The sequence below is a fragment of the Rhinopithecus bieti genome, unplaced genomic scaffold, assembly GCF_001698545.2.
Source record: "Rhinopithecus bieti isolate Rb0 unplaced genomic scaffold, ASM169854v2 scaffold_13207, whole genome shotgun sequence".
NCBI lineage: Eukaryota > Metazoa > Chordata > Mammalia > Primates > Cercopithecidae > Rhinopithecus > Rhinopithecus bieti.
The window spans coordinates 3,230,124-3,246,728 of record NW_016807866.1 but is presented as its reverse complement, the minus strand read 5'-3'; the positions used below and the strand labels follow the sequence as shown (position 1 = coordinate 3,246,728).

General features: G+C 47.3%; 1 protein-coding gene across 1 annotated transcript in view; it reads right to left on the bottom strand.

Moving 5' to 3' along the window:
• The window catches only part of ITSN1 (intersectin 1), a 247,032-nt gene that overhangs the window by 12,836 nt on the left and 217,591 nt on the right, over positions 1-16,605 (bottom strand). Inside the window, exons 31-33 of the mRNA XM_017883938.1 lie at positions 10,560-10,743; positions 8,594-8,692; positions 573-740 (exon numbers count right to left, since the gene is read on the bottom strand). Coding sequence (XP_017739427.1) covers positions 573-740; positions 8,594-8,692; positions 10,560-10,743 — 451 coding nt within the window. The remainder of the gene's footprint in view (positions 1-572; positions 741-8,593; positions 8,693-10,559; positions 10,744-16,605) is intronic.

Sequence of the window (16,605 nt, the reverse complement as noted above, 5' to 3'; positions counted from 1 at the left end):
GGGAGGGAGGGAGGGAGGGAGGGAGGGAAAGAAAGAAATCAGCAGACAGGAGAAAAGAAATAGAACTTCTGGCAATGGGAAATGATATAATTTAAATTAAAAACTCAGTGGATGGCCAGGGAGTGGTGGCTCATGCCTATAATCCTAGCACTTTGGCAGGTCGAGGTGGGCAGATCACCTGAGGCCAGGAGTTCAAGATCAGCCTGGCCAACATGGTGAAACACCATCTCTACTAAAAATACAAAATTTAGCTGGGTGTAGTGGCGTGTGCCTGTAATCACAGCTACTCGAGAGGCTAAGGCAGGAGAATCGCTGGAACCTGGGAGGTGGAGCTTGCAGCGAGCTGAGATGGTGCCACTGCACTCCAGCCTGGGCAACAGAGTGAGAATCCATCTCAAATAAATAAACAAATACTCAGTGGGTGGATGAAACAGCAGATGAGAAGCAGCTGGATGGAAATGAGGATGCTCTCGGCAGGGGAGGAGAATGGTTCATGCTTTTCTTTGTCCTCCTCCAGGCTGGCAGCCGAGGCTCTGCCTGGGGAGACCGGGGCCCAGCCCAAGGGTGGCTACCTCAGACAGGCCTTCGCACTGTACATGGGCCTGGATCCACTCCAGCCGGTCGGAGTTCTCCTTCTCCCGCACCCCTTCGTTCACCTGGGAACAGAGCTCCTCTGCCTTCTCCAGAGCGTGCTTCAAGTGGCTGTGGTCCGGGTGGTTTTCAGGGGTGTTTTCCAGGATCTACACAGGAGAATAAAAACAACCACCTCCTTTTAGGCAATGTGGGTGGGCCTGTGATCCAGAGTCCTACAGGACCAGGCCCAGCGGGGCAGGGCACCATCCTTTCATGAACGGCTCCCACTTAAGCAACCGCAGTTCTGTGCACCCACATGGCAATCACGTAGCAGATGACAGCCACTCCTTGTTGGCTCCAGTGGGTGGCCTTGCGGGGGCCTCGCTTCTCCATGGGCCCAGTGGCGGCTAAGCCCCGACCAGGAAGCAGTGAACGGGCCCATCCTTGAGGTCTCAGTCCAGCCCCACACCCTGAAAGTCCAGAGCAAGCTGTATGATCTGTCCTGCAAAATGCTAACATCACAGGGTGGACCCTGAGCCATACATGCAGACTCACAGGATCACAGTGTGTCCAGATAACCATGGGGCCCTTCGAGTTTCTCTTTGAAAATATTCTCCCTTGGCTGGGCGCAGTGGCTCATGCCTGTAATCCCAGCACTTTGGGAGGCCGAGGTGGGGAGATCACGAGGTCAAGAGATCGAGACCATCATGACCAATATAGTGAAACCCCATCTCTACTAAAAATACAAAAATTAGCTGGGCATGGTGGTGCACGCCTGTCATCCCAGCTACTCGGGAGGCTGAGGCAGAAGAATCGCTTGAACCCAGGAGGCAGAGGTTGCAGTGAGCCAAGATCGCACCACTGCACTCCAGCCTGGTGACAAAGCGAGGCTCCATCTAAAAAAGAAAGAAAGAGAGAGAGAGAGAGAGAGAGAGAGAGAAGGAAAGAAAATATTCACCCTGTATTCACCCTGTTTCGCAGAGGAATAAACTAGTCCCTGAGACGAGGAGCAGAGCCCAGCCATTCCAGCCCCAGTTCCGTGTTGTTTTCCCACCTATCCACTCAGGGAACTTACAATGCAATTCTGGCATTTGATGTGCAGAGTGTTCCATTAACCCACTGATCTAAGAGCCAAAAGGTGCCCTTGGAGGGCAGGGCGAGGACAGCACAGTCTATGTTTAGCATGCAGCCTGGGGCATAAGAGGAGCGGTGGCTGCAGCAAGGGTGAGGGCACCTGCACAGAGAATGGCTCCTTCCTGGGTCCACGTACCTCTGGAACCACATGCAGATGGGTGCATCAGAGACGTGTGTGCTTTTCTAAGCAGACCATTAGAGGTGGTGGCTAAGAGTGCGAGCTCCGGAGTGGGACCTCCTGAAATTAAATCCCTGCCCCACCACAGACCAGCCATGATTTGGGTTGGTCATATACATGTTCTTTTTTTTTTTGAGACAGAGTTTTGCTCTTGTTGCCCAGGCTGGAGTGCGGTGGCACAATCTTGGCTCACTGCAACCTCTGCGTCCTGGGTTCAAGCAATTCTTCTGCCTCAGTCTCCCAAGTAGCTGGGACCACAGCCACCACGCCTGGTTAATTTTTGTATTTTTAGTAGAGATGGCGTTTCACCATGTTGGCCAGGCTGGTCTTGAACTCCTGACCTCAGGTGATCCACCTGCCTTGGCCTCCCAAAGTGCTGGGATTACAGGTGTGAGCCACTGCACCTGTAAATGTTCTTTTTGTCTCGCTCTGTCACCCATGCTGGAGTACCGTGGCACCATCTCGGCTTCACTGTGATCTCTGCCTCCCAGGTTCAGGCAATCCTCCTGCCACAGCTTCCTGAGTAGCTAGGACGACAGGTGTGCACCACCACACCCAATTAATTTTTGTATTTTTAGTAGAGACAGGGGTCTTGCCATGTTGGCCAGTCTGATCTCGAACTCCTGGCCTCAAGTGATCTGTCCGCCTTAGCCTCCCAAAGTGCTGGGATAACATGTGTGAGCCACCACATCTGGCCCACATAAATGTTCTGAGTCTCAGGCTCCTCGCATGAGAAATGGGGAGGTTAATAGCCTCCTTTGTATGGTGTGTGGAGAACTAAATGATACACGTGGACCTCTTGGCAAAGTACCTGGCCCTTAGAAAGTGCTCAATAAACGAAGATGATTACCATCAGATCCTCAAAGGACGTCGAGGCCCCTAAAAACAGTTATCACCCTGGGCTGGAGAATGAAGAAAGACCCTAAGCCACGTTTAAAGTGTACCAGGAGAATGCTGAGGGCATATTTGCCCAGGCCTTGTCCACATACAAATGATGTAAATAGCCCTGATTCTGAATAATATCTCATCCCAAAGGCATACCGTGGTTTAAAGTCCTAAGTAGATGCTCAAATGGAGAAAACACACTGTTTTCTATGTCCTGTGCGTCCACAAATCAATTCAAAGTAACAACCACAACCTCTGGGCCAATCCTGACTGTACATTAGAATCCTTTTGGAAAATCTGAGGCCTCATCCGTGACTAAATCGAAATCCCTGGGGGTGAAGCTCAGGCTTCGGGGTTTTCTAGAGGTTTCCAGATGTTCTAAAATGCAGCCAAGTCTGAGAACCACTACTACAGGCTAGGAACCCACCCAGCTGGCTTGAGTAAATTCATTTGTTTTGTTTAGTTTCAAAATTCAAACAGGTTTATTAATTTTTCTAATTATAAAATTAATATTGTACAATGTACAAAATTTAGAAAATTCAAAAAGTTATAAAGAACCTAAAAGTCACCAATAATCTCCCCATTATTTCAAGAATAAAAATTGCTTTGGGAGGCCGAGGCGGGATGATCACTTGAAGTCAGGAGTTTGAGACCAGCCTGGCCAACATGGTGAAATCCCGTCTCTACTAAAAACACAAAACTTAGCCGGGCATGACTGTACATGCCTGTAGTTTCAGCTACTCAGGAGGGTGAGCCAGGAGAATCGCTTGAACCCAGAAGGGGGACACTGCAATGAGTTGAGATCGTGCCACTGCACTCCAGACTGGGTGACAGAGTGAGACTCTGTCTCAAAAATAAATAAACAAAATAAAATAAAATTGCATCATACTACCATTTTACAAAAACTACCATTTTACACTGTACCGTTTTGTACATTGCTTTATAGTACAATGTTCCATGTCCATTTCATATATATTATCATTTTTGAGGGTTTTATAATATATCATTATTGGGGCCGATCCCAATAATGATTGACCACGTTATGGAGCACAATGCATCTAAGTAGCTACCTTCCCATGAAACTTCATGTTGCTTCCAACTTTTCAGTATTTCTTAAATTACTTCCTTAGAATAAATTCCTAGAGGTGGAATTGCTGAGTCAAAGAGAAATTATAGTTTGATCTACACATCACCTTCCAAAAAAGGCTGTATCAATTTAACTTCCACCCAGATCTTTGCCAACACTGAGGAACTACAATCTTTTCAATATATGCCCATCTGGCAAGCCCAAATCAAAGTATGTTCTTGTTTTGTTATGTATTTTCTTTTATTGCCTGTGAGTTTGAACTTTTTGTACATTTAGTACATAAGTGTTCTCAATGATAAAACTAACATTTATATACTGCCTAGTATGAGCCACTTTGCATACATTAACTCAGTTAATTCTCACATCACTATGCAGTAGGTACTATCAGTGTCCCTATTTTACAGACAAGAAACTGAGGTCCAAACTGAGGCCCAACTTGCCCAAGAGCACACAGCGGTAAGTACCCGGATTCAAACCCCAGCCAGCCTAGCTCCAGGCTATATGCTCTTCACTGCTATTCTATGCTGCCTACTGCCTCTCAGCAACTCCCAGTTCTATAGTCTACCTTTTTTTTTTTTTCTGAGATGGAGTCTTGCTCTGTCACCAGGCTGGAGTGCAGTGGCGCGATCTCGGCTCACAGCACTTTCACCTTGCGGGTTTAAGCAATTCTCCTGCTTCAGCCTCCTGAGTAGCTGGGACTACAGGTGTGCGCCACCATGCCCAGCTAATTTTTGTATTTTTAGTAGAGGCGGGGTTTCACCATGTTGGCCAGGATGGTCTTGATCTCTTGACCTTGTGATCTGCCCGCCTTGGCCTCCCAAAGTGCTGAGATTATAGGCATGAACCACCATGTCCAGTCCTTTTTTTTTTTTTTTTTTTTTTGAGACAGAGTTTTACTCCGTCACCCAGGCTGGAGTGCAGTGACTGCATCATAGTTCACTGCAGCCCAACCTTCCAGACTCAAGTGATTCTCCCACCTCAGCCTCCTGACACACGCCACTGTGCCTGGCTAATTTTTTTATTTTATTTTATTTTGTATAGATAGGGTTTTACCATGTTGCCCAGGCTGGTCTTCAACTCCTGGGCTCAAGCAATCCTCTGCCTCAGCCTCCCAAAGTGCTGGGATTACAGACATGAACCATTGTGCCTGGCCTTTCCCTATTTTTCTATTAGAGTATTTGTGGTTGTTTTAAGGGTGCTTGATATAGCTATAGATATTTATATTTTAGTACCTATGTATGTACAGCTAAAAATATGTTTAACCAGTTTATGTCTGTCATTTGTCTTTTCATTTTCTCTTTTTTTTTTTTTTTTTTTCTATCACCCAGGTTGGAGTATAGTGGCGTGATCACAGCTCACTGCAGCCCCAAAATCCTGGGCTCAAGGATCTTCCTGCCTCAGCCTCTGGAGTAGCTAGGACTACACATACATGCCACCGTGCCTGGCTGAGTTTTTTAAAAGTTTTGTAGAGATGGGGGGTCTCACTATGTTTCCCAGGCTGGTCTTGAACTCCTGTCCTCAAGCGATCCTCCCACACCTTGGCCTCCCAAAGTGCTGGGATTACGGGCATGTGCCACCATACCCAGCCTGTCATTTGTCTTTAAACTTTGCTCATTATATTTTGTGGTGAGAACTTTTTAAGAAAAAATTTTATGCAAATAACACATTAGCACTTTCTTGGTATGCAAGATTCAACCATTACAGAAATATGTACATTAAATGTAAAAATTTCCTTCACTCTCCTACCCCAGAGGTAACCACTGCCAAGAGACTGAAGGGCACTCCTTTAGATGCCCTTTATATATTTAATAGTTGCATGTAAAGTTTTCCTCTCTTTTGGAAAATGCATCATACTGTAGGATTGCTTAGTGAGTTTCGTGTTGCTTTTTCACATAACAGCATTTCTCAGTGTCTTTCCACGCTAACACATAGAGTAGAAGTTGCCCTGTATCTTTTTAAATATTTTCGTAGTATAGATCTACCATAATTATTTAACCATTCCTATTAATGAACATATAGGTTGTTCCCCGGAATAAAATTTGGGTTTTTTTATTTTATTTTTATTTTTTATTTTTTGAGATAGAGTCCCACTCTGTCACCCACACTGGAGTGCTGTGGTGTGATCTTGGTTCACTGCAACCTCTGCCTCCCAGGTTCAAGATATTCTCCTGCCTCAGCCTCCTGAGCAGCTCGGATTACAGGTATGCATCATGTAAGGAACATGGCTGTGCTGCAGCCAGGCAGGCATAGGCAGATGTAAACATCCTGCATGACTCAGCAGGATTAGAGCGCAGGTGCACAATTCCATGCATTATATAATCACAGCTATGTAGCCATAACATGGGAGGCTCATCACCTGGCTCTAAGCCACTATTGTGTGTGATATATATAAGGGCAACACTGACAGTATGAAAGAGCTGCTGAATAAAGCCATGTCCCATCTACCTGCTGCTTTTCAAGTGTTCTTCCAGCTCCCTGACCCACGCCCACCCACTCCCCTCAGACCTCAGCTGGGGCTCAAACCTGACATGCCATCACTCCCAGCTAATTTTTTCTGTGTTTTTAGTAGAGACGTGGTCTCATCATGTTGGCCAGGCTAGTCTTGAACTCCTGACCTCAAGTGATCTACCCATCTCAGTCTCCCAAAATGCTGGGATTACAGGCATGAGCCACCACGCCCAGGTGAAAGTTTGGGTATTTTTTAGGTTGCTATGATCTAAATCCTTTAAGTTTCTGTCTTTGAGACCATGCTAAGAATTTCTCCACATCAGTATCATAAAATTATTTAGCCTTAGTACTTTAGTGTATTTCATACGTATCTCATAGCTGACCACGATTTTCAATTCTCTTCTTAGTTCAGCTGGTTTTCAGTTCATTCTTCTGGGTGCTCTAGAAGAAATCAATTGTGTTTCTGCAAATAATGAGTTTGGTTTTTTCCCTTTTTAATATTTGTGCCATTCAGTCCTTTTCTTGTTTTAGTTTTTTTCCCATTGGCTAGAACTAGAACACCTATTTTAAAAACTCGTTTTCAACTTCAGTTTGCAATTAAACAGTGGGAGAAAAAGAGAAGTACTGAGCTAATTAAATAGTAACTGTGGCATTGGAAGAGAGAAAACAGTAGGTTGAAAGCTTATTTCAAAGCTAATTATTTAACTCAGCCAAAGATCTACAGTGTATTTTGTGGAGTTGAGCTGGGGCTGGACTGAGGAGATGGCTTATGTGGGAGGGAGATTTGTCACATGTAAGAAGACTGAGCAAATAAGGAAACATATTGAGGATAATGAGAGCCAGGCTCTTCACAGAGTAGGGAGTTACAAATGCATAAGGGGAAAGGCTGGAATAAATTCTGTAGTATTGGATTAGAATAGGAGGTATTAGTGTGAATTCATGAGTTCTAATACACATGGATAGATGGATCTAGAAATAAATATAAATATATGTGCATATACATTGTATATGTAAATATGTGTGCATGAAAAGACATTCATATATTTCCCAGCTCTGCCACTGAGAGGAACACAAAGCAAAATCACCCCAGTAGCAATGAGCACACCAGTGCCCACATCTGAATGTCTAAATACCATTTTCCATTAAAAGGAACCAGATCTAAAACCTCTTTCCAGGAGCTATACTCTGTGTGGTTTTACAAACATAGGCTCAGAGGACATCTAAATCCGTTTTACAGGTGGGGACACTGAAATCCTAATTTTGTTCTTTCTTTTTTCTTTTGGTATTGGCTTTCTTAAAGTGACAGGAGAATAACAATCATCTAATATCAACACACAGTGTCTGATATGGTTTGGTTGTGTCTCCACCCAAATCTCATCTTGAATCGTAGTTCCCAGAATTCCCACATGTTGTGGGAGAGACCAGGTGGAGATAATTGAATCATTGGGGTGGCTTCCCCCATCCTGTTCTCGTGATAATGAGTGAGTTCTCACAAGATCTGATGGTTTTATAAGAGGTTTCCCCTTCACTGGGCTCCCATTCTTCTCCTTCCTGCCATCACGTGAAGAAGGATGTGTTTGCTTCCCTTTCCACCATGAATGTAAGTTTCCTGAGGCCTCCCCAGCCATGTGGAACTAAGTCAATTAAACCTCTTTCCTTATTAAGTACCCAGTCTTGGGCAGTCCTTTATAGCAGTGTGAGAATGAACGAATACAGTGTCTCACAATGGCCTTCTGAAGACAGATCGTAGCATTATGTTTCCTTCTCTTTTCTGCTAAGAAAATCAAGGTCTAGAGGCACTGGGCCTGTCTTTAAGAAAGAATCAAGGGAGAACGGCACAGACCACAGACTGTTTCTGTGATTCCATGTTATTTTCTTCTAGATAAAAAAAAAAAAAGAATCAAGGACTAAGCTCTCATTTTCTGATTTACAAGGTAGAAGCCACTTGGTCACACATCTGAAGGCTGTGCAGTATTAGCTCTCATTTTTTAAAAAATAGAAATAGGGTCTCATTATGCTGCCCAGGCTGGGCTTGAACTCCTGGGCTCAAGCAATCTGCCCACGTCGGCCTCCCAAAGTGCTGGGGCCACCGTGCCCGGCCAGCTCTTTGCATGATAAACCAGCTTTTCTTTCTGAGTTACCAAGCAGACCTCTCTGACACCTTATTGTCTTGTGCTTTCTACACAACAGCTACCAGGTGTGTTCGCTGGGAAACTTGTCCATGACCCCAGCCCCCTCCAATGCAGAGAAAGCATTCCCCTGCTTGAAAAGGCAAGACAGGTACTTACATTTTTAATGATCAGTGGGTATCTTGTTACCCGTTGCATAGGCTTCAGTATAAAACTAGAGAGTGGCATCCCTTTACACCGAGGATCCATTGCCAATCTCTGAAATAAGAGATGTTTTTAAATGTACTTAAGAAACTTGCAAAATCCAAAGTTAGTGACATCAATACTAATGTCAGTGAGGACTCTCCACCCATTATCTCATTCATCTGGATGACAACTGAGAGACCTGGGGTTGGAAGGGCCTGACTAATTACCCTGTCCAGGATGACACACTTTCCAGATAGAGAATGGAGACCCACAGACGTGACTCAGCCAGCAAGGTTAAGCCCTGCACTCCAGATTCAGCATACCTTCCATGGCATGCATAGTTCCTTATGCACAGAGATGAGATTCTGGCTTTACAGAGAATATTTTGTCTGGATGTCTGCAAAAACTTTATAACATTCCCAGGAACAAGAGTCACAAGACTATACGGTTAGAGGAAAAATTCCCCTCACACCCCAGAGCTGCTGGAAGGGCTAAATCTCATTGTCTAGTTTTGGGTGGAGCCTGCACGTGCCTCTGGGAGCTCCAGGCAGGGCTGAGAGAGAGGAGCTGAGACACCAGAGGTCAAGACTCTAGTTTCAGGGTCTGGCCACTTAGCTGTCAATGGCTGTGGTCCAGTTTAATGCCTTAGAAATGGGCAGCTGCACTGACTGGAGTCCTGAGTCCTGATAACTGTCAGCATTGGGACCTGCTCCAGCTGTGGACACCATCACTCCAGGAACACCTCGCAGCTGGCAACGACATGCCACACTCCCGCTGAGATGAGGTGGGGAGGGACAATGAGACCCCTGTCCTGGACTGGTGTCAGCACTTCCCTGAAGTTCAAGTGCATCCAACAATGAACTCATCTTGCTCGGGCTCAGGAAGAGCCCAGCCCTTGGCTGAAACCCCAGGCGGTCCAGGGTGCCCAGCAGCTCAGCATCTGCTCTCTTGTCTCCATCCACCCAAGGCCTTCTTCTTAGCAATCTTCCTCCCCTTGGAATGACCTCAGAGTACCCCATGCCTTGGCTGGCAAGTCTAGGCTGAGAAACACCACTAGAGGCAGAAACAACAAGCTCACATGAGGCTCTGACCAAGAAGAGGCCGCGCTTATGCCTCACCACAGTGATTCCACAAGCACCACTCCAGGGCAGGTGAGGATGGCCTGTCCCCAAAATGCATGAGATCCAAAGATATGCCTGTTATTATTATTTTGCTGTTTATCCATCAAAAGATACCTGTTTCATAGAAGCTATTTTATTCTTTTCCTCCTGTTTTTCTCCAGGAGAGGTGGGGGCTGTTTGAATGGACCAGCGTGACCAGCAGAGACCCACCCTGACCAAGGCCAAGTCCCAGAGCTGCAGGTCTTCCAGCAGCATCTGCATTACCTCCCCAAACATCCCCCAGTGGACACCCAACTCTCCAGACCCCTGCTACCCCCAAGGAAGAGGTCCTGGCATCCCACACTGACTCCCACGGGCTGCCTAGGGCTGGAGCCCATCAAGCAGAACCAACTGCGAAAGGAATGAAGGGGCCACTGGGAGCCCTGGCCATTCCCTCGCAAGTGAGGGGCAGAGACTGGCAAAGAACTGAGGATGTGGCGATTAAACATAAGAGGAAATCTGAGACCTGCCTGGGCCTTGCAAATGAAATGAAAGATTTAAACAGGCATCCAAATAACACCACTAGCATCTGGAAAACAGATCCTTGAAGACACTTCAAAGTTTCCAAGCCCAGGGCTCGCCCCTCCTCTACAAGCCCACCCCTTTGGTGACAGCCATACTTGCCAGTGAATGCCAGTCCCCTAAGGCTTAGCCAAGACCCCAGGCCCTGTTGGCCTCTACAGGGAACACGCTTGCAGACTTGAATTAGCCCCTCACACGTCTAGCTGCCCAAAGATCGCCACTCTGGGGCCCAGTCTCTGCACAGCCTGGCTCCTTACTTTGACGAACTCCTTGAAGTCTGGGGCCTCATCTGTCTTCTGCTGGATCAGGGCAGCCCCGTTGAGCTGGCGGCTGCAGAAGCGGATGTAGGGTTGCATGTGCGGCAGCTGGGCGCTCAGGATGTCGCCAATCATCTTCACGGGCATCTTCTCCCCAGACATCTTCTTACGGACTCTCAGCGCTCTGCACGGAAACACGGGAGGTGAGCCCCCGCCTTCACGCTGTCTGACAGCACCACGGCACACTTCTAGGTTGCACAGAAACAGAATGTGTATGAGGGGCACAGACTCAAGGGCCACTAAAGGATCTATTTGGGAGACAAGGAATGGAGAAAGAAATGAGTCTAGCGCTACAGAGAGGTAGCACCAGGGCATTTTTCTTTGGCAGAGTGGCTGTTTGTTACAATTTGTTTTTCTTGTGCAGAAAGACGGAGTTTTTTCTTGAACAACTCAAACGGGTCCCCTGTGTTGATGCCTCACTACACCGATTATCGGAGGTAAAAGCCCCAGGCTGATGTGGCCTGAGCACTGATCCTATTTCCAGGAGACACTTCTGCCCAAGGGAAGTTGCTATTGCCAGAGGATGGGGAAGGCTGATTTTTTGACTAAAAAGAACGTAATTAAGATGGCAAAAGAACTGCCTTGGCAAAATAACCCCATGAGATTCAGCAAAAGCCAGGTATAAATGACTATTTGAACTATCCCTGCGATTTGCTGCCTCATTGCTAGAGCTAAGTTAACTAAATTAAGAGGAGTTCAGAAAAGAGGTCTATTGCTATGATAATGGGCCAGTGAACCCAAAAAATGTATATCCTGGAATCCAGGAGAGGTGTTGATGGGACTGGGAAGTGTTTGTTCCAGGGTCTGCCTGCAGTGTGAGTGCTCAGAGCTATGGTAACTAGGACAGTACTTCCCTTCTCCCAACTTCAACATGTAAACCCTTAACACCAGCATCTGGAAGAAGGGCACGGCACTGAGCTTATACACGGTCAGGACAGCAATGTACTACAGGCAGGACCAAAACCTGAAGCCATGGGTGTGTTCAGCTATCCTAGTGAGTGATCATGGGTGGATGGATGGGTAGACGGAACAAAACGGTATAACCTAAGACTTTAACACAAGGTTGGGAGGATGTCCCTATTGAATGCCTTTGGCTGCTTTCATGGTCATGTTGGAGAAACCTTTGAGGTATGGGGTGGGCTACTGAATTCCAAGGAAGCTCTGCAATATTTATATGAGGCTTTAAAAACTTCAGATCACTTTCTTTTCTTTCTCCCACATTTTCAGCTAAAATAAAATCCCTTGGACCCAGCAAGCCAAGGAGACAAACTTAGGGACCATAAATGATGTGGTGTGAGCAGTCAGCGATTCCACCTGAAGTGGATGCCCTCGGGGGAGATCAGCACTGGCTGCCTGGGGTGTGGGGAGCAGTGGCAGCTTGGTGTCCTCAGGATGGCCCAAAGGCCACTGCCCCATTGAGGGGCTGGTGTGAAATACTGCAACGTGCAGAAATGTGCTCAAGGGTGATGTCACCAATGATTTGGGGGGATGAGAGCCCTGAATAGCCATGTTACAAACTTGCCAGGAATGGAAACAGGAAGAAATTCCATCATTCCATCATTTTCCTATGAAGAGTAGTTTTTTAAACAAGAGAATAAAAAGTACTTTCACCCTTTCCTTCTCCTGTTTTGTTTTGTTTGAGACAGAGTCTCACTCTGTAGCCCAGGCTGGAGTGCAGTGGTACAATCCCAGCTCACTGCAACCTCCGCCTCAGCCTCCTCAGTGGCTGGGACTACAGACACCCGCCACCACACCCGGTTAATTTTTATATTTTTAGTAGAGACGGGGTTTTGCCATGTTGGCCAGGCTGGTCTTGAACTCCTGACCTCAAGCGATCCGCCTACCTTGGTCTCCCAAAGTGCTGGGATTACAAGCATGAGCCACCGTGCCCAGCCCCTGGCCTGTTTTTTCTTAAAGGATGAAGGAGACAAGAAAAAAAGAAAAGAAGAAAGATCATCTGCAGACAGTGACTGTCTTGAGGAATTAGTTCCTGGGTTCTGCAGACCCACACTTGTAGACTGGAGTTACCCAATCAGCAGACAGGCCTAGAATTAGGCCTGATTTACTATGGACTAGGCACCTATTAGATTCAGTCTTGGGTCTTCATCCAGGATGGTCTACTGTATAGGCAAAGACTTATGAGGACTGCAGGGTGTTACCAGGCCCAGAGATCATGTGACTCAGCTGCTGCAGCCACAGCCCTGAGAGGGGCCACTGGCCCTGCTTGTGGTGAGCTGATTGGCAGTCTCCTAGAAAGGTTTACAGATGAGAGGCCTTGAACTACAAAAGGCAATTGACTGGCTAACGAACTATTCAAAGAGAGCTCAATGTTTGCTGAACACGAGTGTCCCTAACCCTCTGAAGTCTGCAGCCCAAGTGGACAGTCATGGAGTTAGCATTTATTAATGCTTCCTATGTGTCAAACACAGTTTTACATAAGTTATTATCCCCATTTCCTATTGGGGAAACTGAGGCACAGAGAAATTGAGTGACTTGACTAAAGTCACAGAGCTAATAGGTGACAGAGGTAACCCTGGAACCCAGGTCTGACTCCAGAGCCCATGGTTGGAACCACAGCCTCAGAGGCCCTGACCCACCTCCTGCCACGACCGCCTCCAAGCTGCTCTGGGCACCTGCCCATCTTCCCAGATGCAGCTGCCCTGCTCCCGCCATCTTTCCCTGGGGCCTTTCCCTGCTGGTCCCAGCCTCGGCCTCTGTACTTCCTGCCCTGCTGGACTTCCCACCATCCGCTCCATGCCCTCTCTCCTTCTCCCAGCCCCACATCCTTTTCTTCTTCTTTCTCACCATCTGTCTTTACCTCAAACGGATTTTATTTTCTATTTTCCTTCATTTTCTGCTTAAACAAGATAAAATGGAATCCATTCTTCTTAAGCTAAAAGGAAGATGAGTCAAATATTTAAGAAAAACACTTTTTTGAGACCGGCTCTTTTTTTTTTCTTTTCTTTTCTTTTTTCTTTTTCCATCAAGGGGACAGGAAAGGATCTTGATAAAAAAAAAAGGATCTTGATAAAAAACAGTTCCCCAAACCTGGGTTGGTCACCCCACCTCACTTCTGCTTCCCTTCTGCTATCATTTCTGTGTGTGTGTGTGTGTGTGTGTGTGACACAGTCTCACTCTGTTGCCCAGGCTGGAGTGCAGTGGCGCAATCTTGGTTTACTGCAACCTCTGCTCGCTCCCCAGGTTCGAGCAATTCTCCTGCCTCAGGTTCCTGAGTAGTTTGTGTTACAGGCATGTGCCACCACGCCCAGCTAATTTTTTTTTTTTTTTTTTTAAGTAGAGATGAGGTTTCACCATGTTGGCCAGGCTGGTCTCGAACTCCTGACCTCCAGTGATCTGCCTGCCTCAGCCTCCCAACGTATGGGATTACAGGCATTAGCCACCATGCCCAGCCCTTCTGCTATCATTTCTGACAGCTGTCCTGAGGGCCCTGCTCCAGACTCTGGATATAAAAAGGTTCTAGACCTGTGTATCCTACCTTGTCTATGAAAGGCACATGTCTTAGGTCTCAACTTCCTTGCGAGAGAGCCAGCCATTCGCTGTAACCCTCAGTGAAGCGTCACTAGTAGGAAGTCCATGTATCCCAGTTAGCCCTTTTTATTTTCATGTTATGTATTTATTGTTGACTCATTTGATAACTGCCATGCCCCCTGCCCCACCCCAAATACAAGGCATGTAGGATCAGGAGTAGCAGATATATGGCTGCTCACTGGTGGCAGTCCAGGGATTGCTGCATTAACTTCTCCTTATCCTCAAATGCTCCCTCTCTCGGCTGCCAGGAGCCTCGATCTCCCCTCATCACAGTTATTCCTTGGCATGAAGAAATGATGTCTGTGCAGCCACACAAATGCAGCACAATGTTCATTGTCCAGTTTATGATGTGGATGTCCACTCTACAATTCTTTCAAATGTTCTGTATGTTTGAGATTTTTTCTAGTAAAATGTAGAAAAGAAGAAAAAGAAATCAGGTCCCCAGAAAGCCCCAGTTAAATGCAAGATTTTTTCTGGAGGATGAAGACATGAGCCAGTTAGTCCAAACTAGCTAATCCAGGAATCAGAGGAACGGGGATAGAGAACCTTGGGGTGGAGGGGAGCCGGCAGCCCTGTACACATCAGCGCCCTGATCCACGGCGTGCCCCTGGGACACCTGATCCCTTGCTCTCAGAATGACCCTGCGTGGTAGGCAGGACAAGCACCATGACTGCCAATCTTAATGCCCAAAACAAGTGAGAAGGGGCTGGAGCCCAGACAAAAACTTGGGATGCCTGACTTCTGGGTCCAAGTTTTTTTCCACGGTGGCAGGACTGGGCAGAGTCTCTATTCTGGGACCTAGGCATCATCCACAGAGCAGCCACCCTACTGTGTGACTTTAGGGAAGTCACTCAGCCTCTCTGAGCTTCGCTGCTTCAGCTGTAACAGGGCTGTCAGTTCCCACCTCCATCGCTGTGGAGCAAGTCAGAGCCAACAGGAGGAAGAAGCACACAGGCCTGGCCCCCGCACAGCTCAAGAAAGAGGCTGCTTCTTCCCAGGCAGGGCTTAAAAGACAACAGAGAGGTATTGGGAACTGAGGCCAACACCAGTTTCCCTCAGGCCAACCCTGAAGTGCGGGAAGCCCTCTCTAAGGGCTACTTGGGAACCTCAGACACCTCTCCCGCCTCCCCCAGCCCCTACTGATAGCTGCCCAAGGAAAAAGGTTTTAACTTACAGGTACATTTTCTTTTCTTTTTTTCTTTTTATGAGACAGGGTTTCACTCCCGTAGCCCAGGTTGGAGTGCAGTGGTGCGATCTTGGATCACTGCAACCTCCGCCTCCTGGGTTCAAGCGATTCTTCTGCCTCAGCCTCCCTAGTAGCTGGGATTACAGGCGCCCGCAACCACACCCAGCTAACTTTTGTATTTTTAGTAGAGATGAGGTTGCACCATGTTGCCAAGGCTGGTCTCAAACTCCTGACCTCAAGTGATCCACCCATCTCGGCCTCCCAAAGCACTGGGATTACAGGCGTGAGCCACCGTGCCCAGCTATCATCTATGTAGACGAGAACACTGAGGCCCAGGGACCAAAGTGACCTGCTGGATGACACACAGCCAGAGGCAATAGCGGATGTGAGCCCAGGGGTCTGACGCCAGACCTAAGTTCGAAACTGACACCAGACCTAAGTTCAAAAGGTTTCCACAGCATTGGCGTGGGGGCCAATGAAGTCCAGAACTTCTCTAAAAGCCTGCCTGATGTCACCTTGGATTATTCGTCTTCTAGAGCACCAAGCCAGCAGACATTATGTATCTTTCTTTGTGTCCACCTCTCCACACCTCCTCTCCATCCCTTCATCCACTCCCAAACACACGCTCAGCAAAGTGGGGACCTGAAATACTTTATAAGAACAATGCAGAGACCATGTTTAGGAAATGGTGGCTTCCCAAGGACACAGATGAAGATCAGGAATGGACGCAAGGTTCTGGGAGCCTACCCTCCATCCTCGGGCCCAGGAAGTGGGTGGCCCTTCCTCCCAGCAGGGAGTATCTTGCGTCCTGGAGGCTGTGACTTATTCTGTGTTCTAGCAAGTGATGTTACAGTGAGAGCGTGGTGGATTCAGATTTTGGGTTTTGACTTTTTTTTTTCCTAAGAATTGGAAGAGACCTTTGTGATGATGGAATCCAACCCCTTCATTTTACAGATGGGGAAACTAAGGCTCAAAAAGGAAAGGCAGTGAGTAAGTCAGAATCCAAACCCAGGTCTCTTGACTCCTGGCCTGGAGCTGCCTCTGCAAACTGAAGTTGGAAGAAAATACAACCAGCCTTGGGCCAGCTTCCCGGAGTGATCCTGAGGAACTGCTGGCATTAGGCAGTGAACAGTTCCACACTTTCCCATCTGCAGGGCTAAGAATGCCTCAAAACACCAATAATCTCCCATGGAATCCCACGTCCGAGGGAAAGCGTGGAGGGGGCAGCCCTACGCCCCAGGATGGAGCCAG